This window comes from Vipera ursinii (assembly GCF_947247035.1).
Source record: "Vipera ursinii genome assembly, chromosome: 5".
NCBI classification, from domain to species: domain Eukaryota; kingdom Metazoa; phylum Chordata; class Lepidosauria; order Squamata; family Viperidae; genus Vipera; species Vipera ursinii.
This window is the reverse complement of record NC_139518.1, coordinates 6,306,146-6,330,375: the sequence shown is the minus strand read 5'-3', so window position 1 is coordinate 6,330,375 and position 24,230 is coordinate 6,306,146. Positions and strand designations below refer to the sequence as shown.

The following is a 24,230-nucleotide window of genomic DNA, read 5'->3' as shown; positions in this document are numbered from 1 at the left end:
TTGCTCTTGACAGAAAATCAAAGCTAATGGACAGTGACTGGACAAAGCCCACAAAATTAATCTACAAGAAGGCTAATCTTGAAGGCTAATCCCAAATCCAAGTTTCCTCCCCATTCTAGCTGGCCAGGACCTCTTAAGCCATTAAACCACCAGGAATGGATTTCGTCCTATGCAAACGTGAATATGAAAATAGTTCCACTGGATTAAAAAAAAAATAGAAGCATGTAAAATGTGCTGTGACATCAACCGAAGACTTCAAAACACATTCCTTGGAAAAGCACCATGATCCAAGATGGCCCATTTGGCGGAAGCAGTTAAAGTTTTGGGGCAGTGTCATATATTTTTTTTCCTCACTGCAACTTGCAATGTGTCCATTCTGAGAACGAGCAGCAGAAGCAAAAACAGGATCTATCGAGGAAGAAAGACCAAAGGTCAGATCTTACTCAAAACCCTCCATTAATACGTCTAGTGCAAGGGTAGGCAACCTTGGCTCTTTTATGACTCGTGGACTTCAACTCCCAGAATTCCTGAGCCAGCATGGAACTATTTTCATATTCATGTTTGCATAGGACGAAATCCGTTCCTGGTGGTTTAATGGAGGAAGGGGAGGAAACTTGGATTTGGGATAAGATTAGCCTTCCTATAGATTAATTTTAATTTAATAAGAGCCTTGGTGGAGCAGTGGGCTGATGCCTCCTTAAGTAACACCAGCTGCCTGCAATTAGTGCAGGTTTGCATCCCACCAGGCTCAAGGTTGACTCAGCCTTCCATCCTTCCCAGGTAGGTAAAATGAGGACCGATTGTTGGGGGCAATAACCTGACTTTGTAATAATGCCGCTTTTGGGGGGGAAAGCCCTAATAAGCAGGCATATACATAGAATGAAAGCTATTGCTAAGCACATTGATTTGTGCTTTAGATTGTAAGCCGCCCTGAGTCTTCGGAGAAGGGCGGGATATAAATGGGATATAAATGGGATTAAAATTTTGTGGGCTTTGTCCAGTCACTGTCCATTAGCTTTGATTTTCTGTCAAGAGCAATATAAACAGCATCCAGCCGCCTGGAGTGATTCCAAAAAAGATCAGAGAAATGGCAGGATAAAAATACAATGAACGGATGTGATGATGCAGATTTGATGGGATCAACCTGGAATCCTTAAAATGATCCAATGGCAACTCCCAGAATTGGCTGGCTCAGGAATTCTGGGCGTTGAAGTCCACGAGTCATAAAAGAGCCGAGGTTGCCTACCCCTGGTTAAGGTGCCGGCTTAGAAACCAGGAGACGGTGAGGTCTAGTCTGCTTCAGGCACGAAAACCAGCTGGCTGATTTTGAGCCAATCACCGGGAGACAGTGAGTTTCACTTGTCACTGATCACAAGTGGCTTACATTGAGTGCTGGAGCCCTCAAAAATCTTCTTCTGTTGCCTCCTCTTCAGCGGCTGAATATGAGGGGAAACATCTTCAAGCAGCTGTTAGCACTCTAAAGCGTGAGGGGGAAAAAATGCTATTTCTAGGATATCTTCTCATGCATAACACTTGGATGCTTCTCCTGTTCTCCTTTATGCATGAAGATGGGTTGGGGAAGGACAAGAGATAAGACGGCAGTCATATGGTAGCCCTATTTCCTTTTTTTTCCCTCACAAAGACACCCCCTTGAAGTAGGTTCATGTGAGGGAGATCCCACAGCTGGGACCGTACTTCAGATCGCCCTGGCCGTGGTCGGGTCCCTAATCCCTACTTTTTAAAAATTATTTAAAAATCATTTACAGCTAGTCTTCAACTTACAACATCCGTTTAGTGGCTGTTCGAAAACGACATTGGAAGTGACTGATGACCATTTTTCACACTTAACGACCGCTGCAGCATCCCCAGGTGAACAAAATCCAGATGCTTGGCAACTGGAATGTATTTATGACAGTTGCAGCATCCCAGGGCCATGTGGTCCCCTTTTGTGTTGTGATTCAGTGTCAGTCTGTGCTCCCAGCAGCTGAGTCCGATGAATCTAAGGAGGAGGAGGAGGAGGAGGGGTTTGGAGAGCCTTTGGTGTCAGAGGGAGGCTCTGATGCACTGCAGGACTCTCAGACTGGCCCCTCCAGTCATGTTCCTCATGAGGCTCAGCTGTGTGAGTACAAGGTGTCGACTCAGAAGAGTCACAGTTGAATCTGTTCAGAGACGCTAGAAGCAGAAGGCAATCCAGCAGAGCAGAGCAGAGCAGAGCAAATCAATGAGGCAACTCAGTGAGAGGAGGAGAAGGCAGTGAGAAGCCACGCCTTGGGACTGATAATAAAAGGGGAAGGTGTGGGCGGGGCTGGTTGCCGAAGGCAACCGTTTGGAGACATTCTAAGAGAATCCTGGTCAACATGTTCTTGCTACTTCTGTTTAACTCATTTGTTGACTCTTGTTTGATATTTTGAATCATTTATTGAAGGAAATAGTCTGTTGCTTTTTTGTTTGAACTGTAAATAAATTTGGGTTGGGTTTTTCCAGCCTATTGACTGTAAAAAGGAAAAAGGGGTTGTCCCTGACACAAACAGGGCCGTAGGCTGGAACAGATCATTTTGCGACCTTCTGATTGACTTAAGCACCGTGTTACTAACTTAACAACTGCAGAAAAGTGGTAGCAAGAGGGGTCGTATAATGGGGCAAAACTCACTTAACAACTGTCTCGCTTACAAACAGAAATGTTGGCATCAATTGTGGCCGTAAGTCGAGGACTGCTTGTTTGGAAACAGGAAACCTTTCTCCTTTCGTCTCAGGTTCTCCTTCCTCAGGATGCAACCTGAGCATCACTCTATATTTTAGCAACTCTATATTTCATTGGGAAAAAAACAACTCACGGCACATTAACAACTTCAACCATTCAGGTATACCAAATATGCATAGTAGAAAATCAATGGCGGAGTTCCAGTTTCAGGTTGCAGAATTAATCTGAGATACTTCAACGGTGGGTGGAAAGGCCACTGCCTCCCAGAGGCATTAGGACTACAATCCCCATCACTCCCAGCCATTTGAAAGGCACTGAGTTGGAGAAAATTGCTTAAAGAGGCCGGCAGAGAGGACTTCAGTGGCCGGATTCTCACAATAGGTGACGTCCGTGTTAAAATGGGGTTCAGCAGTTCAAGAGTTGTACAGTAAGATGGCAACTAGATTTTTGTTTACTCTTTGTAGAAAATATTTTTTTTAAAAAAATAACAAAACAAAACCCAAGCACCTCACTCACAGAGGTTGTACAGGCCTCACACACCCTTGATCAGGGGTCTTCAAACGTGGCCCTTTTCTGACTTGTGGACTTCAACTCCCAGCATGCCTGGCTGAGGAATTCTGGGAGTTGAAGTCCACAAGTCATAAAAGGGCCACGTTTGAAGACCCCTGCCCTTGATAGACAGGTTGAGGGTTCCTCCCCAGAAGAACCAGAACAGTGATGACCCTCTAAAATGATCTCTCATTGGAGATCTGGATGGTCTCCTCGTTCATGATTTTTTCCAAAAGGTCTGTGAAAACAGAGGTGGCCGAGAAGAGCCTTGAAGACACTTAATGATTCAAAGCACAGCGGCAAGATTTTTTTTTTTTAAAAAAAAGCCCAAACTCTTCCGTTTCTAATTCCTTCCTTCCCTGCTTTTACCAAATCGGTTCACAACTCTTAAAATATGAGCTTGGTGGGGTGGAAGGGAAGAAAAATGACTTTCTGCAACCAAGTTGGCAGCAGAAAGCGTTCCAATCCAATTCCCCTGAGAACAGGCCACTCCCTTGCCAATTGAAGAGGAGGCTTGATTATTATTATTATTTAAAAAAAGAGTATTTAAAATGCAGGGAATTACCCCAGGTGACCTAGAGCAGGGGTCTCCAGCCTCGGCAGCTTTAAGACTTGTGGACTTCAACTCCCAGAATTCTGGGAGTTGAAGTCCACGAGTCTGAAAGTTACCGAGGTTGGAGACCCCTGCTCAAAGCCACTCCCACTTTCCTTTACATCCTGTGCGAACTGAGTTTGCTGTATTGCAACCGTACCTGGTTAAGTTCACCCAGGATGTAAAAGGCTTTGAGCAGGGGTCACCAACCTTGGCAACATGGCTGGCTGAGGAATTCTGGGAGTTGAAGTCCACGAGTGTGAAAGTTGCCGAGGTTGGAGACCCCTGCTCAAAGCCACTCCCACTTTCCTTTACATCCTGTGCGAACTGAGTTTGCTGTATTGCAACCGTACCTGGTTAGGTTCACCCAGGATGTAAAAGGCTTTGAGCAGGGGTCACCAACCTTGGCAACATGGCTGGCTGAGGAATTCTGGGAGTTGAAGTCCACGAGTGTGAAAGTTGCCGAGGTTGGAGACCCCTGCTCAAAGCCACTCCCACTTTCCTTTACATCCTGTGCGAACTGAGTTTGCTGTATTGCAACCGTACCTGGTTAGGTTCACCCAGGATGTAAAAGGCTTTGAGCAGGGGTCACCAACCTTGGCAACATGGCTGGCTGAGGAATTCTGGGAGATGAAGTCCACCAGTTGTAAAAATTGCCGAGGTTGGAGACCTCTGCCCTAGAGGAGGTATCTTGGTGCGGCCCTTTGAGACTTTTGCCCCAGAAGCAGATCCTTTCCTCGAGGTATTCCTTCCCTAGACATCAGAGCTGAATGTTGAAGAGGTAATTCTCGCAATCTGGCTCCTGAAGGAGGCACACAGGGCTGGGAGGCGAGGGATGCCGATGGAGGGTCTGCCCCAGGGCTATGTCAGAGGGGGTCATCTCCCCACCTTTCTTCATGACGTAGAGGAAATAGTGAAAGTCCTTTCCGTAACTGACATGTTGGATGGACCAGTTGTAGGCACGCTGGGCGTAGTGGCGCTTGCGGAAATGTGGCTGGGCGAAAGTGATGGAGATGAACTTTCCTTGGGGTTGCAAGACTCGGGAGACCTGGGAGAAAATAGGAAAAAGTTACAGAGAAGTCCGGCCCAGGCTAGAATTAACTACTCTGAAGTTAACTGGGTTTGGCATGCAGGTAATCCTTGGTCTACAACCTGTTAAGCTTTGTTGGTGCAACAATTATTGCTTCTTAGCTTGTCAATGAACTTGGGGGGGGGGAGGATGGAGAAATGGAACGCAGGCTACAGAGATAAGGAAGGCAGACCATGAGAATCAAGGATGATTCGCCAGATGTCGGACCAGACTCAGAGACATTTTCTCAAAGCAATATATTTCCACCTAATTGGGCAATGTGACCTGTTCAAGGATGGGAAGGGGAATTCTATACATTTACTATAGGGGTTTGGCTTGGGGTTTGCCAGAGCGGCTTTTGCTTTCATACATGCTGAAATGATGTACTCAGTAAAGTTCTACATTAAGAGATCAGAATATCTCAAAGGTGTTTCCTTGCTTGGGTGCGTCAGTCAGAACCTTGACGCAACTGAGCCCCAAATTTCTGTTGTTGAGCACGTTAAGTGAGTTTTGCCCCATTTTACGAACTTTCTTGACATGGTTGTTAAGTGAATCAAGGCAGTTGTTAAGTTAGTAACAGTGTTATGAAATGAATCTGGCTTCCCCATTGACCTCGCTTGTTTGAAGGTCGCAAAGGGAAATCACATGAACCTGGGACACTGCAATTGTCACGAGTTAGTTGCCAAGCATCCAAATTTTGATCATGTGACCCTGGAGAGGTTGCGATGGGTGATAAGTGTGAAAAGCAGTCATAAGTTACTTCTTTCAGTGCCGTTGTAGCTTCGGTCACTAAATGAATGGTTGCAAGTCAAGGGCCACCTGAGTAACATCTCTGTTGTTTCCTTCCCACACACCTCAGCTGCTCCCTGTGCTGTCATTTGAAATTTCCCACTTGGGCTGTTCTGCAATTTCTCTCTCTGTGTCCTCAGTTTGTGTCCTCTCTCTCAAGGCCCCAGTTTGGTACATTGGCTGACTACAGAGATGCTGGAACAGTCGTAAGTCTGAAAAATGGTCGTAAGTCACTATTTTCAGGGCTGCTCTATCTTCGTACGGTCATTAAAGAAATGGTTGTAGGTCGAGAACTACCTGTAAAATTGGAAGCAATTCACCTTGGTGGTTATTGTGGTCATAAATTGAGGACTCCTTGTATTTTATTGCTTTTGAAAAATGTTCACAGGGCTTGGAAGGTTTAAAGAGCACTATCATCTTGACAGAGAACTTTGCTCATTACGACACAAAAATAAACCTTCACAATCATCCCCAGATTTAAAGTGACAATAAAGATTCTATTCTATTCTATTCTATTCTGTTCTATTCTATGCTATGCTATGCTATGCTACTCTGTTCTGTTCTAATTTCTACATTTTTTTCTGTTCTGTTCTATTCTATTCTGTTCTATTCTATTCTTATTTCTACATTCTTTTCTTTTCTATTCTATTCTATCCTATCCTGTTCTGTTCTATTCTGTTCTTATTTCTATATTCTGTTCAGTTCTGTCCTATCCTGTTCTTATTTCTATATTCTGTTCTATCCTATCCTATCCTATCCTATCCTATCCTATCCTATCCTATCCTATCCTATCCTATCCTATTATTTCTCTGTTCTATTCTATTCTATTCTATTCTATTCTATTCTATTCTATTCTATTCTATTCTATTCTATTCTATTCTATTCTATTCTATTCTATTCTATTCTATTCTATTCTATTCTATCCTATCCTGTTCTGTTCTAATTTCTACATTTTTTTTATTCTATTCTATTCTATCCTGTTCTGTTCTATTCTGTTCTTATTTCTATATTCTGTTCTGTCCTGTCCTATCCTATCCCGTTCTTATTTCTATATTCTGTTCTGTCCTATCCTATCCTATCCTATCCTATCCTATCCTATCCTATTATTTTTCTGTTCTATTCTACTCTGTTCTGTTCTAATTTCTACATTTTTTTCTGTTCTGTTCTGTTCTATTCTTATTTCTACATTCTTTTCTGTTCTATTCTGTTCTGTTCTATTCTCTTCCATTCTGTTCTTATTTCTATATTCTGTTCTGTTCTGTCCTATCCTAACCTTATTTCTATATTCTGTTCTGTCCTATCCTATTATTTCTCTGTTCTGTTCTTAATTCTATTCTATTCTATTCTATTCTATTCTATTCTATTCTATTCTATTCTATTCTATTCTATTCTATTCTATTCTATTCTATTCTATTCCTATTTCTCTGTTCTAGTCTATGACAGAGGCCAAAGGGATGTTTAGCTCTTAACATTCAGTCAAAGCAACAGAGGCAAGCTTTTTCTATGGCAGAAATGCTACAAGGGCTATCGGTAACGGAGACAGCTTGTCTTGGATGGAGATTTTTAAAAAATGACTGCTTCACACACCACACCCTTCTGCTGCTTTCTGGGTTAACTTCAACTTAATGTCATTGAATTATCAATGCTTCCACTCGGCTGGCTTCACCCAGCATGCTAGCATGGCTAGAACTAAGCAAACTGGGGACGTAGGACTAGGCCAGCTGCTAAATCCTTACCCGATTTGATTAAAATGTCTGGCGTCAACCTTGTTGGTCCCGGAGCACCCTGGGGTGATGCTTAATCCAGGACTGGAAAATCGGGGGGGGGGGGGGAGAGAGAGGCTTCTCCAACCCCTCCCACCTTCCCACCCCCACACTGCAATCTGAACATATTTGGAAGGTGTCAGACCAGGAACAGTTAAGAGTTGTGGGTGCTTCTAAGAAAGACTTTAGAACTCCTGACAAGTTCACCCCACAACTGCACTCTAATAAGGCAAGTCTGGAGACTACCTCTTTCTCCTTTCTCTGCCTCGCTCGGTAAAGGCAGGCATAATCCGCACAACTCTGTGTACTAATGATCCTCCTGTGGAGGTGGTTAGCAGCGTCAAGTTTCAAGGTGTGCAGCTAAGGAGTAGGCTGGCTTCGTCGCTCAACAGCGAGACGCTGGTGAAACGGGCACAGCAGCGCCTGTATTTTCTGCGTCGCATGAGAAAAGCACATCTTCTTTCCCCTCTCCTGACCACTTACAACAGAGGGATGATCGAGAGTATCCATTCATATTGCACTATTGTCTGGTTTGGAAGTGTCACTGCTTCAGACCGGAAGGCGGGGCAGAGTGCTGAGGACAGCTGAAAAGATCATTGGCAGTTCCCTCCCTTCCATCCAGGACGTGGCACAGAAGCGGGGTCCGCAAGATTGTCTGGGATGCTACACATCCTTTTCATGACCTGTTTCCCTTGTTCCCTTCTGGGAGGAGGGGGCTCCGTGGTATCCGAAGCAGAACATCCAGATTCAGTCACAGCTTTGTTCCATACAGCATCAGCCTTATGAACTCTCAAGCTTCCTCTTTCCATTACGTATTCGTGATTAATATTTACATGTATATATGTATATATGTAATAGAGATGCGGTGGCTCAGTGGGTTAGGACGCTGAGCTTGTCGATCAGAAGGTTGGCAGTTTGGTGGGTCGAATCCCGAGTGCCGCATAACAGTGTGAGCGCCTGTTACTTGTCCCAGCTTCTGCCAGCCTAGCAGTTCGAAAGCACGTAAAAATGCAAGTAGAAAAATAGGGACCACTACGGTGGGAAGGTAACAGCATTCCGTGCGCCTTTGGCGTCTAGTCATGCCGGACACATGACCACGGAGATGTCCTCGGACAGCGCTGGCTCTTCGGCTTTGAAACGGAGATGAGCACCGGCCCCTAGAGTCGGAAATGACTAGCACGCATGTGCAGGGGAACCTTTACCTTTACCTATGTATATATGTAAGGTAAGCAGTATGTGGATCGAGAACTACCAGAAGTACAGGCAGGATTTCGAAGAGGCAGAGGAACTAGAGATCAAATAGCCAACATACGCTGGATCATGGAGAAAGCTAGAGAGTTCCAGAAAAACATCTACTTCTGCTTCATTGACTATGCTAAAGCCTTTGATTGTGTGGATCATAACAAACTGTGGCAAGTTCTTAAAGAGATGGGAGTACCAGAACATCTTATTTGTCTCTTGAGAAACCTATATGCGGGCCAAGAAGCAACAGTGAGAACTGGACACGGAACCACTGATTGGTTCCAAATTGGGAAAGGAGTCCGGCAAGGCTGTATACTGTCGCCTTGCCTATTTAACTTATATGCAGAGCACATCATGAGAAAGGCAGGGCTAGATGAATCAAAAGTTGGAATTAAGATTGCTGGAAGAAATATCAACAACCTAAGATATGCAGATGATACCACTCTAATGGCAGAAAGTGAAGAGGAACTGAAGAGTCTCTTGTTGCGAGTGAAGAAGGAGAGTGCAAAAGTTGGGTTGAAACTAAACATTAAGAAAACCAAGATCATGGCATCCGGCCCTCTCAATTCCTGGCAAATAGATGGGGAAGAAATGGAAGTAGTGACAGATTTTATTTTCCTGGGCTCCAAGATCACTGCAGATGGGGACTGTAGTCAAGAAATTAAAAGACGCTTGCTCCTCGGGAGGAAAGCCATGGCAAATCTAGACAGCACACTAAAAAGCAGAGACATCACCCTGTCAACAAAAGTGCGTATAGTCAAGGCTATGGTCTTCCCAGTTGCAATGTATGGCAGTGAAAGTTGGACCATAAGAAAGGCTGAGCGCAAAAGAATTGAGGCCTTTGAACTCTGGTGCTGGAGAAGACTCCTGCGAGTCCCTTGGACTGCAAGGCGATCAAACCGGTCAGTCCTAGAGGAGATCAACCCTGACTGCTCTTTAGAAGGCCAGATCCTGAAGCTAAAACTCAAATACTTTGGCCACCTAATGAGGAGGAAGGACTCACTGGAGAAGAGCCTAATGCTGGGAAAGATTGAGGGCAATAGAAGAAGGGGACGACAGAGAATGAGGTGGCTGGATGGAGTCACTGAAGCAGTAGGCGTGAGCTTAAATGGACTCCAGAAGTTGGCAGAGGACAGGAAAGCCTGGAGGAACATTGTCCATAGGGTCGCGATGGGTCGGACACGACTTCGCAACTAACAACAACAACAACAAATATGTAATAGGGACGTGGTGGCTCAGTTGGTTAGGACGCTGAGCTTGTCGATCAGAAGGTCGGCAGTTTGGCGGGTCGAATCCCGAGCGCCGCGTAACAGAGTGAGCGCCTGTTACTCATCCCAGCTTCTGCCAACCTAGCAGTTTGAAAGCACGTAAAAATGCAAGTAGAAAAATAGGGACCACTACAGTGGGAAGGTAACAGCGTTCCGTGCGCCTTTGGCGTCTAGTCATGCCGGCCACATGACCACGGAGATGTCCTCGGACAAGCGCTGGCTCTTTGGCTTTGAAACGGAGATGAGCACCGGCCCCTAGAGTCGGAAACGACTAGCACGCATGTGTGGGGGAACCTTTACCTTTACCTTTTTATGTACATATGTATACATATATGTATATAGCATGAATATATGTGTGTTATATATGTGTATAAACAGAATTTCATTTTTAATGTGGGCCAGTGCTCATAGTAAAAACGACAATAAAGTTCATCTTATCTTATCTTATCTTATCTTATCTTATCTTATCTTATCTTATCTTGTCTTGTCTTGCCTTGCCTTCCCTTACCCTACCCTGTCCTATCCTATCCTATCCTATCCTATCCTATCCTATCCTATCCTATCCTATCCTATCCTATCCTATCCTATCCTATCCTCTTGCAGCTAAATAGCAAGGATGAAGATTGCTGGAGGTTTTCTTCCTTGATATAGGTAGTCCTCGATTTACAGCATTCGTTTAGCGACCGTTCAAAGTCACAAAGGCACTGAAACGAGTGACTTGCGACCGATTCTCACACTTAAGACCACTGCAGCCTCCCTTTAGTCATGCGATCAAAATTCAGGCGCTTGGCAAACTGACTCGCATTGATGACGGTTGGTCATGTGGTCACCCTTTGCAACCTTCCCACCTAGCTACTGACAAGCAAGAGCCAATGGGGGAAAGCCAAATTTGCTTAATGACCAGATGGCTGACTTACCAACTGCAGTGGACTGACTTTAACAACGGTGGCTAAAAAGATCGTTAAGAGAGAAGCTCCAAAAGGAACTGAAGCGCAGGCTTGAAGGAGAGAAGAGTTGGTAGAAGAAAACTGCATTGGAGTTTGATCTGATCTTGCACGTGCTCCAGACAAGCCTTGCTAGATCTCTTACAGTATTAGTTTCCCTCTTAGATCTCATCTTACTCAGGCCTAACTACTGCTTCCTCGGCTCACCCTGACTCTTTGAATCCTAATACTTTTCTGCAAGACTAATTGTCATGCCGGCCTTTGCTACTGTTCTGTACCAGCCTGCTACCGGCCCTGCAGAAAAGGCAGGGACAACCCCTTTACAACCGGCAAGAGGCTGGAATTACGCCTGCCAAATTTATAGCTACAAAAACAAACAAGACACCAACCAAGAAACAGGAGCTTTAAGAAACATGAACCACCCGAGCGGTTGCCTTCAGCAAACCAGCCCTCCCAGACATTCCCCTTATATAGAGTTCAGGGCGTGGCTTCTCTCTGCCTCCTTCCGAGAAGCCCCATTGCCTTCCTCTGTTTACTCCTTATTGACTGCCTCCTGCGTCGGGCGTCCTTGAACATGGCCAGCTGTGGGTCATCTTCATCCACACTGTCAGGCTCACACAGCTGGGTCTCCGTGGTGACCAAATGGGAGGGGCCTGGCTGAGGGCTATCATCAGCAAGATCTTCAACCCCCTCAGCAAGGTCTTCAACACCCCCCTCCTCCTCTGAGTTGTCCGACCCAACTGCCGAACCCACAGACTGACCCTGAATCACAACAGCTTTGCTCTGGCGAGTTCTTAATAAACTGTAAACACCATTTTAAAAACAGGTGTTTTGATCTCTCTCTCTCTCTCTCTCTCTCTCTCCCTCTCCCTCTCTCTCCCTCTCTTTAATTGGATATATACCATTAAACTGTGGTCTCTCCCCAGATCAGGGATGGGCAGCCCTTTTTAGCTTGGGGCGATTTTTTTTTATCTGGGACAGTGGACAGTGGTTCGATGATGTCTCCTTGCCTACATGAGCAATAGATCCACCTGGTGTTTAAAGGGAGTTCAGGACATGGATTTGTGTGTGTTGGTCATTGAAGAGATGGGATAAAAGAGTACTGAGGCCTTTGAACCTTGGTGTTATACAATAAAACAGGGGTCTTCAAACTTGACGGCTTTTAAGACTTGTGGACTTCAACTCCCAGAATTCTGGGAGTTGAAGTCCACAAGTCTTAAAGTCACCACGTTTGAAGACCCTTGCAATAGCATATCATGGAAAAACAGCACAAGTAGTTTAGTGACTGCTCACAGTGGGACGTACGGCCCTTTTTCACACTTACGACTGTTGCCGCATCCTCATGGCCACGTGATTTACAATCAGATGCTTGCCCACTGGTTCATATGTATGACGGCTGCAGTGTCTCGGGGTCATGTGACCCTCTTTTGCGACCTCCTGACAAGCAAAGTCAATGGGGAAGCCAGGTTCCCTTAACAGCCGAGTTACTAACTTAAGAACTACAGTGATTCACTTTACCACCGTGGAAAGAAAGGTCATAAAATGGGACCAAACCCTCTTAACATCTGTCTTGCTTAGCAATGGAAACGTTGGGCTCCGTTGTGGTCTGGAGTCAAAGATCACCTGGACACGGACCACAGAACAAATTAATACAGAATTTTCACCTGAGATGGGAATGACCAGGCTCTAACCACGTCCATCGGCTTGGTTGCTGGTTGTCCTCTTCTGCTCTTTCCTTGAAATTTATGCAACATTATAGGCTTCCCAGGAGGAGCTGGGTCTACATCAGGGGTAGGCAAGCTTGGCTCTTTTATGACTGGTGGACTTCAACTCCCAGAATTCCTGAGCCAGCCTGGCTCAGCTTGGAAACCTCTCCTATTCCCCTCAGCATGGCTGGCTCAGGAATTCTGGGAGTTGAAGTCCACGAGTCATAAAAGAGCCAAGGTTGCCTACCCCTGGTCTACATGTAACACAAAGTTCCACAACCTTTTCTGGTTGGTGGTCCAGAGGGGGGGAGGGGGAGAAAGAGGGGATGGTTTTGTGGGAGGGATAGATGTGTGTGCGTGAGTACCAGCCAACCACTCAGGCCGCCTGGTTGCAAATAGGCCACGGCCCACAGGTTGAGGACCCCTGATGGAACGTGTCCAAAATATGTTAGTTTGATAAAGGCATGCCAGGTGCCCAGCCTCTAAATTTTGATCACTTGACCACGGGGATGCTGCAACAGTCGTAAGTGTGAAAAACGGTCAGAGGTGACTTAACCAAGTGGTTAAGTCTTTCTCTCTTTATTATTATTATTATTATTATTATTAATAATAATAATAATAATAATAATAATTATTATTATTATTATTTATTATTTATTATTATTAATTTTATTTAATTTCTATACCGCCCTTCTCCCGAAGGACTCAGGGCGGTGTACAGGGCAATACAATAAAAATACAATATACAAAAGTTAAAAAATATTAAATACTACAGCCCAATTCAATAAGTTAATACAATAATATTAAAATACCCCAAACCCATCAGACCAGGCCGGCTTGTTCAAATAGATATGTTTTTAGGTCACGTCGGAAGGAGCGAAGGTCGGGAGCCATCCGGAGCTCCACCGGTAAACGGTTCCAAAGGTCTGGTGCGCCCACAGAGAACGCCCTCCCCCTGGGGGCCGCCAGTCGACACTCTTTGACCGACGGCACCCTAAGGAGGCCCTCTCTGTGGGAGCGCACTGGACGAAGGGAAGTTGACGAAGGGAAATGTGAAAAGGCTGAGAGAAAAGGGCCCTCTTTTCCTTCATGCATTCACTCTAATAAACTATTCACTGTAAAGTGGAAGCAAAAACAGATTTCTGAGTTATTTGCTCTCTGCATGAGAATAGCAACATATCTCAAAACCAGCCGAAGAGCTTGTTTTCCGTGCAGAACACCATCTGTTGCATTAAATTGAGGGGACCTACTTGAATCTAACCCACAAGCCTACTGTTTGGATACGCCCACTGAAGGATTAAAAATGGGGCTGTGGGTGTAAAACGTGCCAGTAAGCCAGAAGGCCCACATCAGTTTCTGTACCACATCCAGGTAGTCCTCGACTTACGACTTGGTGGCTGTCCAAAGCTACTTATGATCCAGTTCTGAAGTTCCAATTGCTGGGCACCCCACTGTGGTCATGTGCCTGCATGCCAGGTGGTCAGCAACCTGCATTTATGGCCGTTTGCAGCACCGCATAATAACGTGGCCTCCTTTTATGACAGTTTTGCCCAAAACCCGGCGTTTTACTTCTGGTTTTCAGCAAAACCAGCCGGTAGTAAACAATGGGTTTGCTTAACAACTGCTGCATAAAAGGCTGTTTAGTCAGGCCGGTCATGCAGGTGATCCATTTTTGTGACCATCATGACTTGTGACCGTAATGGACAGACTTCATTAAGGTCATAAGTCGAAGGACTACCCTGTACCTTTTGGGCACCAGGGACCAGTTCCACAGAGAGAGGTTTTTTCGTGGATGGGAGGGTACGTGGTTTTGTGTGCTGGGGCTTTGCTTATTTGTGCAGACTGGTTGCTGGCATGTTGCGGACCGGTACCAGTCCACGGACCGGTGATTGGGTGAAAGCTTTGCCCATTGCCACAATCACTCCTGGTGGTAGAAGCTAAAGTCCAAAAAACATCTGGAGAAGATCAAGACTCAGATTAACAGAATAACAGAGTTGGAAGGGACCTTGGAGGTCTTCTAGTCCAACCCCCTGCTCATGCAGGAAACCCTACACCATTTCAGACAAATGACTCTTTAGCATGGGCATTCCTAATAGGCATCAAAGGCGGGGGGGGGAAAAGAAACAACATTTTCTAAGAGCTTCAGACCCAATGCAGAGTTTCCCTTTGGTCAGAGAGCACCTACAGCTCCATCTACAAATGAATCTCTTCTGCCTGAAACAAAGTAAGCCTGTGAAGAGCACCTGGTCAAATCCAGGAGCAGGCAGGCATTCTTGAGTTTAAATTCCAAAGGAAGAGTTTGCTGGAAATTTTTGTTCTTTTGCATTCCTTGGGATCAGTGCTGTGGGGATGGAAACAGATCAACCTAAACTGCAATTGTTAAGTTAGTCACACGGCTGTTCCATGAATCTGGCTTCCCCCTTAACTTTGCTTGTCAGAAGGTCGCAAAATGGGAATCACACGTGACTCTGGTACACACTGCACACGTCATAGGTAAGAACCGATTGCCCAGCATCCGAATTTTGACCACGTAGCCGTGGAGGAGGCTGCAATAGTTTGCATGAAGAACTTTTGTAACTCCAAATAGTCACTAAACGAATGGCTGTTAAGTCGAAAAACTACTTGGTAGTTTTTCTCCGAGAACGTATCTCCTGCTTAGAATGCCCAAATCCTTGTCCTTTACTTCACTCTTGTTTTCCTCTTCTTTTCTGACACTTTGTTAACACCCACCTACATTTTTCTTCTTTGCTCCCATATGTTCGAGATATTTTGATGGCAATTTGCGACTCGGAGCTTATCCTCCGATAATACGCAGTGCAAGGTTTTATTTAGGTTGCTGCAGAGATCCTGGGCTTAACGCTGCCTTCTATTGCTCCATTAGCAGGAAACAGTAAATTGTTTCCCTTCTTTCGTGTTTGTTTTTATAACCCTGGTTGAAAAGAGCCATCGAAAGATGAAAACAGTCAACCCATCGCTTCAGGTGTCCAGTTCAGGATACAGACCTGGTGATAAATGTTCAGTGCTTATCTGTGTTTCATGCTGTTGTATAGAGCTACAAGGGGGAAGACACCTCTAAAGGATCCACACAGCAAAATGCAAGTAGTATATTTTGAAGAAAAAAAAGGAGTTTTCAATCAGGTAAGTGTTAATAAACAATAGATGTACTTGAGGGCTATCTTCCTGGAGTTCTGTAGCATTCGGTGTGAAAAATACATTTTGTCCCACATTTAACATGGTGGATTAGCACAGTTCTTTTAACTGTTTGACCCAGTTACCCCTTTTTCTAGTCTAAATGTCATCATCACTCCACCCCCCCCTTAAAAAAACACCAGGCTGTGTGGTTTTACACACAAGCGTCTCAGTGGCAGCAGACCCAAACTGGACTCCTAACTAAGCAATACGATATCTTTTATTTCATTTTTAATTATATGATAATCAATATTTGAGAGTCAGTTTGGTGTAGGGATTAAGGTGCTGAGCTAGAAACCAGGAAACTGTGAATTTTAATCCTGCTTTAGGCTAAGCACATTGATTTGTGCTTCTTAGATTGTAAGCCGCCCTGAGTCTTCGGAGAAGGGCGGGATATAAATGGGATTAAAATAAAATAAAATAAATAAATAAAAGCCGGTTGGGTGACTTTGGGCCAATCACCAGGAGTTTGGGAGTTCGAGTCCCAGTTTAGGTATGAAAGGCTGGGTTCTTGTTCAGCAGCACACATTTTTGGGGGGGTTCCTTGATGTGGGTGTGAAAATAACATAGGCAAGCACTTAAAAATGGTAAAACTGGGCTATTTTAGTCCTTTCGACAAATTATTAAAATCTACCATGACAGAACAGGAGGTAGTCGCTTCACCTACATTGATTGACCTGCTAAGACAGTTGCTGAGTAAAATTTGCCCCGTTTTATGACCTTTCTTGCCACCGTGGTTAAGCGAATCACTGCAGCGGTTAATTCAGTAACACGGTTGCTAAGTGAACCTGTCTCCTCCATTGACTTTGCTTGTCAGAAGGTCGCAAAAGGGGAATCATATGTTCCCGGGACGCCGCAAACATCCTAAACACATCAGTGGCCTAGCATTCAACTTTTGATCACGGGACCACGAGGATGCTGCAAGAGTCGTAAGTGTGAAAAATGGCCGCGAGTCACTTTTTTCAGTGCCGTTGTAAATAGGAATGATCACCCAGTGAATGGTGGTTAACTCAAGGGCTACTTGTCTCAGAGGGAATGAATGCACAGTCCTAGCCAGTGGGTTTCTGCACGTTCCTGGAGAGACTTGAAAATCGTTCTGGGAGGATACAGTGATTTGCATAAGATTAAAGGTAATATGGTCTCACCCAGTCTCATACCCAGTGAATATAGGAAGTCCTCAGGATCTCACCAATTACCTTACAACAATTCAAAGTTATGATGGCCACAGAGAACGAAAGCTCTGTGGCAGGGGTCCTCAACCGTGGATTTGTGGACTTCAACTCCTAGAATTCCTCAGCCAGCAAAGCTGGCTGAGGAATTCTCAGCATTGAAGTCCACAAATCTTAAAGTTGCCACAGTTGAGGACCCCTGCTCTACGCCCTTTAAAGCTGCTTCTCATAAAAGGTGGCACAACCCGCACGCGGTCATGTCAGGCGGATCAGCTTTAAGGCATTTCCATGGCCATGTGACCAAAATTTGTGAGTTTTTTTAATTATTATTATTGATTTCCAGCCCCCCAAAAAAGCCCCCTCCACCCATTCAAACAAATGGATTTGCTTAGTGCACTGTGAAAAAAAGGCTGGAAAATTACAGCCAGTTGTACAGGTACCTCGACTTACCGCTGCAACGACTTACGACCGGATTTCCAGTACCAACTACAGTCGTAAAGCAAGGACTACCTGCAAGTTGAGCGTGCATCTTAGCCAGCATGGTCAAAGACTTCCTGAAAACGGGGGGAGGGGGAAGCAAACATGGCAGAGCAGAGAGGCTAAGCCTTACCTAGGAAATCTCCCCATTTTTAATGTTATCTACTGGATTCGACTGAGCTTATAGGCTGCTTCGCTTATGGACGCTAAGCAACATCCATTCCAACTTTGTGATGAACTGGGTTAAGAAAAAAACGATCCAGCGAAAACAAAACAAATCAATGTTATTACCCAAGCAACGCAGAGGGCTGGGAACAATCATTACAATAATATAAACCCAAATCAAGATCACCACATTCCAGCCTGGAGGGCTTGATGGAATTACCAGATTTTAATGACCTTTGTAGAAACCAAGAGGGAAGCCACGGCTAGCCGGCTCTGGGGAAAAGTGTGAACAGCCCCATTAATGGGGAAAAAGAAGAAAGAAACTGCTAAGGGTGAACGTAGAATAACAGGCTGGGAAGAGACCTTGGAGGTCTTCTAGACCAACCCCAGGACCATGGGAGGAGATCCATGATGGCGCAGGGGTTAGAATGCAGTTACTGCAGGCTATTTCTGCTGATTGCCGGCTACCTGCAGTTTGGCAGGTCGATCCTCACCGGCTCAGGGTTGACTCAGCCTTCCATCCTTTTAAGGTCAGTAAAATGAGAATCCAGATTGTTGGCTGTAAACTGAGAGGGCTGTAAAGCACTGTGAAGCAGTATATGCCTGAGTGCTGTTGCTACCCTATAGGATTCCAAACTTCCTTTGGGCGTGACGGGATGATAGACAGGATCATACAAAGAATAATAGAATATCAGAACAGAACAACAAGAGATGGAAGGGACTTTTTTGTTGTTGTTAGCTGCGAAGTCGTGTCCGACCCATCGCGACCCTATGGACAACATTCCTCCAGGCCTTCCTGTCCTCTACCATCTTCTGGAGTCCATTTAAGCTCAGGAAGGGACTTTGGAAGTCTTCTAATCCAACCCTTTTCTCAAGCAGGAAACCCTAAACCAGGGGTAGGCAACCTCAGCTCTTTTATGACTCGTGGACTTCAACTCCCAGAATTCCTGAGCCAGCATGGCTCAGCTTGAAAACCTCTCCCTTCGCCTCAGCATGGCTGGCTCAGAAATTCTGGGAGTTGAAGTCCGCGAGTCATGAAGGGGCCAAGGTTGCCTACCCCTGCATTAGGCCATGTTTCTCAAATGTGGTCCCTTGAAAATGTGTGTGAACTTCAACTCCCAGAATTCCTGAGCCTGAATGGCTCAGCTTAGAAACCTCTCCCTTCCCCTCAGCATGGCTGGCTTAGGAATTCTGGGAGTTGGAGTCCATGAGTCATAAAAGAGCCGAGGTTGCCTACCCCTGCCCTACACCATTTCAAACAAATAGTTGTCCAATCTGTTCTTAAAACCTCCAACTTGTCAAGGTTCCAATATGGCGAGACCAAACAAATCAGATGAGGCTAGAGATTTCCTCAAAGATCATGTTTATTGGTTAGACAGTATCAGCACGGTCAAAAGTGAAACTAAGTCTGAAATTCCCTCCAAAGAGTTACACAATTACAAAATTAAACTTCCCACCCCTGTGCTATGCAAATAGGTAGATTCTCCAATAGAATAGTTTGGTGGGCTTTCTACCCAACTGCTCCCCCTCCCAATCTTAACTGGCAGAAATGACCTTGGTTCCCACGGGACATTGAATTGTTTAGACAGGCAGAATTCCTCCGCACCCCCTCCGATGATCGTTGTGGCAACCTAGAACAAGCAAGATGGCTGCAGCCAGGTTTGTTGTATAGTTGACACAATGTTGGAACACCCACAACATCTGGAGGCAAGCTGTTCCACTGATTAATTATTCTCACTGTCAGGAAATCTCTGTTCTAGGTTGCTTCTATCCTTCATGAGTTTCCATCCATTGTTCCTTCTGCCCTCAGGTACTTTGGAGAACAGGTTGACACCCCCCCTCCTTCTTCTTTGTGGCAGCCCCTCAAATATTAGAGCACTGCTATCATGTCACCCCTAGTCCTTCTCTTCATTAAACTAGACATAGCCGATTCTTTATAGGTTTTAACCTCCGGTCCTCTGATCATCTTTGTTGCTCTTCTCTGCATTCCACCAAGGGACTAGCTAGGGAGGAAGGGAATTTGAGGGGACCTCAAATGCAAAATGGCCTCGTTCCCGAGCTTGCCCAGAATCAATGGCCGGAGCGGACGCCCTTCCCAGGCCCACAGGGACAAACTTGATGTGAGTTGTCATATTCCTCCCACTTGAAGCCAAAGGGACAACCTAAAAAACAACAACAAACTTGGACAGCTTCACAGCAAGGGGAAAAAAATGAACTGGGGAGGATGGAATCATGACCAAAAGAGGTGGGGGGGGGAAAGCATCTTTCTGCCTTCCGGGAACACGTGGATAGTAAACACGTGTGCATGCGCATACACAGTAAAACACCCAAACACACCCAAACAGGCCCTGTCTGATTCCTCCTCCCTCCACCCCCCAACCCTCCCCCCCCACAGGCAAATTCAATATGGTTGCTGTAGCTCAATTAGCATCCCGGAGAAAACCTTAGTTCTCTCTCCTCCCTCCCCACACACACCTAGTCAATACCGCCAGTCAGGGATGGGGGTTGTCATGGAAACAGGGAGAGCCAGCCGGGCAGATTTTTTTTTTTCTTTTTCTTTCCTGGGGAGGGCAGGGAAGAAACCTCCAGCTAATAAGATGCAAACTGGGGAGGAAAAGAGGTGGGGAAGTTGGGCAATTGAGATAAAATGGGGGGGGGGGAGAGAGAGTGTAAAAGGACAAATTCCACCTCCCCCGTGAGACACACTGCACACACACACACACCCCCGCGCTCAAAAAAAAAAAAATCTTGCAAGGCCAGGCTTCTGAGAGAGTGGGAGGGGGGCACGTTTTTTTGGATGGTTCCTTCCTGCTCCGAATCCTTTGCCAGGGCTGCCAGGCGCTTCCCCGGGGCCGCCGCCCTCCATCAGGAACCTAAAGAGGCCTTGATTGGAATGAGAGGCCCACCATCTGCAAGCTGCTATTTGTGACAGGGAAGCGTTGCCGTGGCAACAGCTGGCAGCTGTGCTTTGTTCTGGCGGCTTTGGGAAAGGGAAGGGCGAGAGGAAGCCGGCACTTTGGCATGGAGGGAATCTCTTAGGAACGAAGACGGCCGGTCGGCCGGTCCTGCAGGTGCGCACGAAAACGCCACCGTTGGGCTTCCTGGCCAGCCTCTAAAATCGGCCGGGGACGATTGATCCGGTTCCCCCTTTGCCTGGAATCTTGCTCTATGGGAAGACCTCGGAAAGACTTCCCTAGCTCAAACTTCTGGAAGGACACCGGAATCCATCAGCCACAGTTTTCCCCACTGCCAAAATAATAATAATAATAATAATAATAATAATAATAATAATAATAATAATAATAATAATAATAATAATTATTATTATTATTATTTAATTTCTATACCGCCCTTCTCCCGAAGGACTCAGAGAGGTGTACAGGGCAAATACAGTAAAAATACAGTGTACAAAAGTTAAAAAAGAATTAAATAATGCAGCGCAATTACAATAAAAATTAATACAATTAATATTAAAATACCCCAAACCCATCAGACCAGGCCGGCTTGTTCAAATGCCAAGGCGGGGAATCTTCCCTCATCCCAAGCCGGGCCTTTTTCTCTAGGAAGGAACGACTTACAGGTGGCCCTTGACTTGCAACAGTTCATTTAGGGACCGTCTGAAGTTACAACAGCGCTGGGAAAAAAAAAGAAAAGAAAAAGGACTTGTGACCGTTTTCCACACTTAACGACCCTTGCAGCATCCCGACGGTCACATGATCAAAATTTAAGACGCTTGGCAAAGTGACTCCTATTTATGACGGCTGCAGTGTCCTGGGGCCGCGCGATCCTCTTTTGCGACTTTCTGACCAGCAAAGTCAAAATGGGGAAGCCGGATTCACTTAACAACCGTGTGACTAACCTAACAACTGCAGTGATTCACTGAACGGCTGCAGCAAGAGAGGTTGTAAAACAGGGCAAAATTTACTGAGCAGCTTTGTCACTGAGCATGGGGTAGTTTGGGCTCAATCATGACTGTAAGTCGAGGACAACCCTGTAGGGCTTTTTTCCTTGGAAGAAATAAGGCGAAGAGAGGGGGGCTTTATGATGTGTCTTGTCTAGGCCTGAGGGAGAAATGCGCCCATCGTTTCTTCTCACCTTCTTTCCTAAGATTTTCCAAGGAAGATCCATTCCTGAAATGGCTGAAAAGGCTGAAGAGCCAAGCTTGCACAGCACACATGATGGGATTAAAATGAGGTGGGAGCATCGGGACTCCTACGCTGTGCAAGCCAGGTGCTGTCTTAGCATGCTGGGTGAAAAAAATTCACAGATGTGATTGAACAGATATGGAACAGAATAACAAGAGTTGGAAGGGACCTTGGAGGTCTTCTAGACCAACCCCCTGCTCCAGCAGGAAACCTTATACCATTTCAGACAAATGGCTTGTCCAGTCTCTTCTTAAAAACTTCCAGTGTTGGAGCATTCACAACTACTTTAGGGAAACTCTTCCACTGATTAATTGTTCTAACAGTCAGGAACTTTCTCCTTAGTTCTAGGTTGCTTCTCTCCTTGGTTAGTTTCCATCTGTTGCTTCTTGTCCTGCCTTCGGGCGCTTCGGAGAATAGGTTGAGCCCCTCTTCTTTGTGGCAGCCCCTCAGTTATTGGAACATTACTATCATGTCACCCGTTCCTCCTTTTCTTTAAAGCAGGCATAGTTTCCCATTTCAAAACTTCTCATAACCATGAGGACTAGAAACATTAAGCAAGATCAGCAGTGATGTCCAACTAAAGCAACTATTTTCCTGCACTGGTGCAACCCACCTTTTAGCTTTGGTTCGGTCAGAAAGGCTCACAGAATGCCTACCCCGAATTTTGTTTAATCAAGGTGCAGTGGGTTGTGTGAATCCAGCAATTAAGTGACAAAGATTACCTGGAACTTTATTTCACACAAATTGCCCTAAGTTTTTTTTCATGGCTGACACTGGTCAGGTATTTTATTTGGCAGCTCTGAGGGTTTGTGGGACACTGTGTTGGTGGTGGAGAAATCATGTTTAGATGCAAGGAATGGGGTGGGGGGTTAGCCCGCCGGTTTCAGCTTGGTGCAGCTGATTGGGGATTAGGAGATTTGAGATCCAACCTATCTGGAATGTGAAAATAGCAGTTTAGAATACAGAAAAAACAGCACTGGGTTGGGCGAGGAGCTCTCGGTCGGCGGACCGGAGGGAAAGAGAGGGGGAAGCATTTTACAAGTGTGCATGAACACACACAGACACAGAGGCTGCGAGCACGTGCGACACAACCCGGGTGGTGCTAGCACCAACGTGACACTCTGTAGCACCGCCCTGTTTTTGCTGTGCAGTACCCCGTTTTCGCCGCACATTGCCCCGTTTTCACCATGCGGAGCCCCATTTTCACCGTGCAGCGCCCCGTTTGCGTAGCGGCATTGGCGTCAGGGGGAGTGGGAGTGTGAGCGCGTGCACACATGCGCATGCATTGGCCAGCTGGCTCTGTGGCCCGCTGGCCAGCAGGCTGCAGACCTCAGATTGGGGACCCCTGCTTTAGGACCACCAGAATGAAGAGCTATCTGCAGTTCAGACAAACATCCAGCTCAACTAAAGTATCACTGACTGCCAATTGAATAAAATTACAGATCTGGCTTCAAAATTTCTCAGAACCATGAGGACTAGGAGTATAAGAAAGTAGTTACGTATGTCCACCTGTCTGATCTTTAAGTGGGAAGAGCTGATAGAAGAAACTCTCTAAAGCAGGGATCTTCTAACTTTGTCTTTTTATGACTTGTGACTTCAACTCCCAGCGTGCCTGGCTGAGGAATTCTGGGAGTTGAAGTCCACAAGTCATAAAAGGGCCAAGTTTGAAGACCCCTGCTCTAAAGCGAGTGTTTTTCAAACTTGCCAACTTTAGGAGGTGTGGACTTCGACTCCCAGAACTCCCCAGCCACCATGGCTAGCTGGGGAATTCTGGGAGTTGAAGTCCACACCTCTTGAAGTTGGCAAGTTTGAAAAACAGTGCTGTAAATTAGGGGTCCCCAACCCCTGGTCTGTGGACCACTAATGGGCTGCAGCATACCACCAACCGGTCCACACAAACAAGCAAAGCCCCATCCATGGGATGCAGGCAACACACAAAACCACACACGCTCCGGTCCATGAAAAAACCTTTTTCCACGGAACCGGTCCCTGGTGCCCCAAAGGTTGGGGATCTCTGGTGTAAATGATCCAGAAAACCAGGTGGGTAGCATTTTATCTAGAAGGATCCACGCTACTAACCTCAGTTAACACTTGGTCCAGAAGTATCTTGGCCTCTTGGGAGACATTCCAGAGGTCCTTTTCTTCTACCATGATGGAATCCACAAAGCCCTTCTCCAAGACCACGTCAAAGCTTCCATCCATGAAAGTCAAGAACCGGGCATCCATTACTGCCCAGTGTAAGCCTGAGCAGTGGGCATAACGGTCTTGCATGCTTGAAATGCAGACAGCGGAATAATCTATGTTGGTGATGTCTGTGTATCCAAGTTGGAAAAGATCGTAGCTCAGAGCACTGTTCCCACAACCTGCAGAAGACACCATTGTGAGTCGGTTATTCTCAAAGATTTCCCAGAAGACAATCGGTCAGAGATGCAAGCTGGCAACATCAGCCACTCCAGCTCTTT

General features: G+C 45.8%; 1 protein-coding gene across 1 annotated transcript in view; it reads right to left on the bottom strand.

The window, feature by feature from the left end:
* Positions 1–3,960: 3,960 nt before the first annotated feature.
* EEF1AKMT4 (EEF1A lysine methyltransferase 4) overlaps positions 3,961–24,230 on the bottom strand; it is a 40,375-nt gene continuing 20,105 nt past the window's right edge. The window contains exons 2-3 of the mRNA XM_083363242.1: positions 23,848–24,131; positions 3,961–4,890 (exon numbers count right to left, since the gene is read on the bottom strand). Coding sequence (XP_083219368.1) covers positions 4,603–4,890; positions 23,848–24,131 — 572 coding nt within the window. The 3' untranslated portion in view covers positions 3,961–4,602. The remainder of the gene's footprint in view (positions 4,891–23,847; positions 24,132–24,230) is intronic.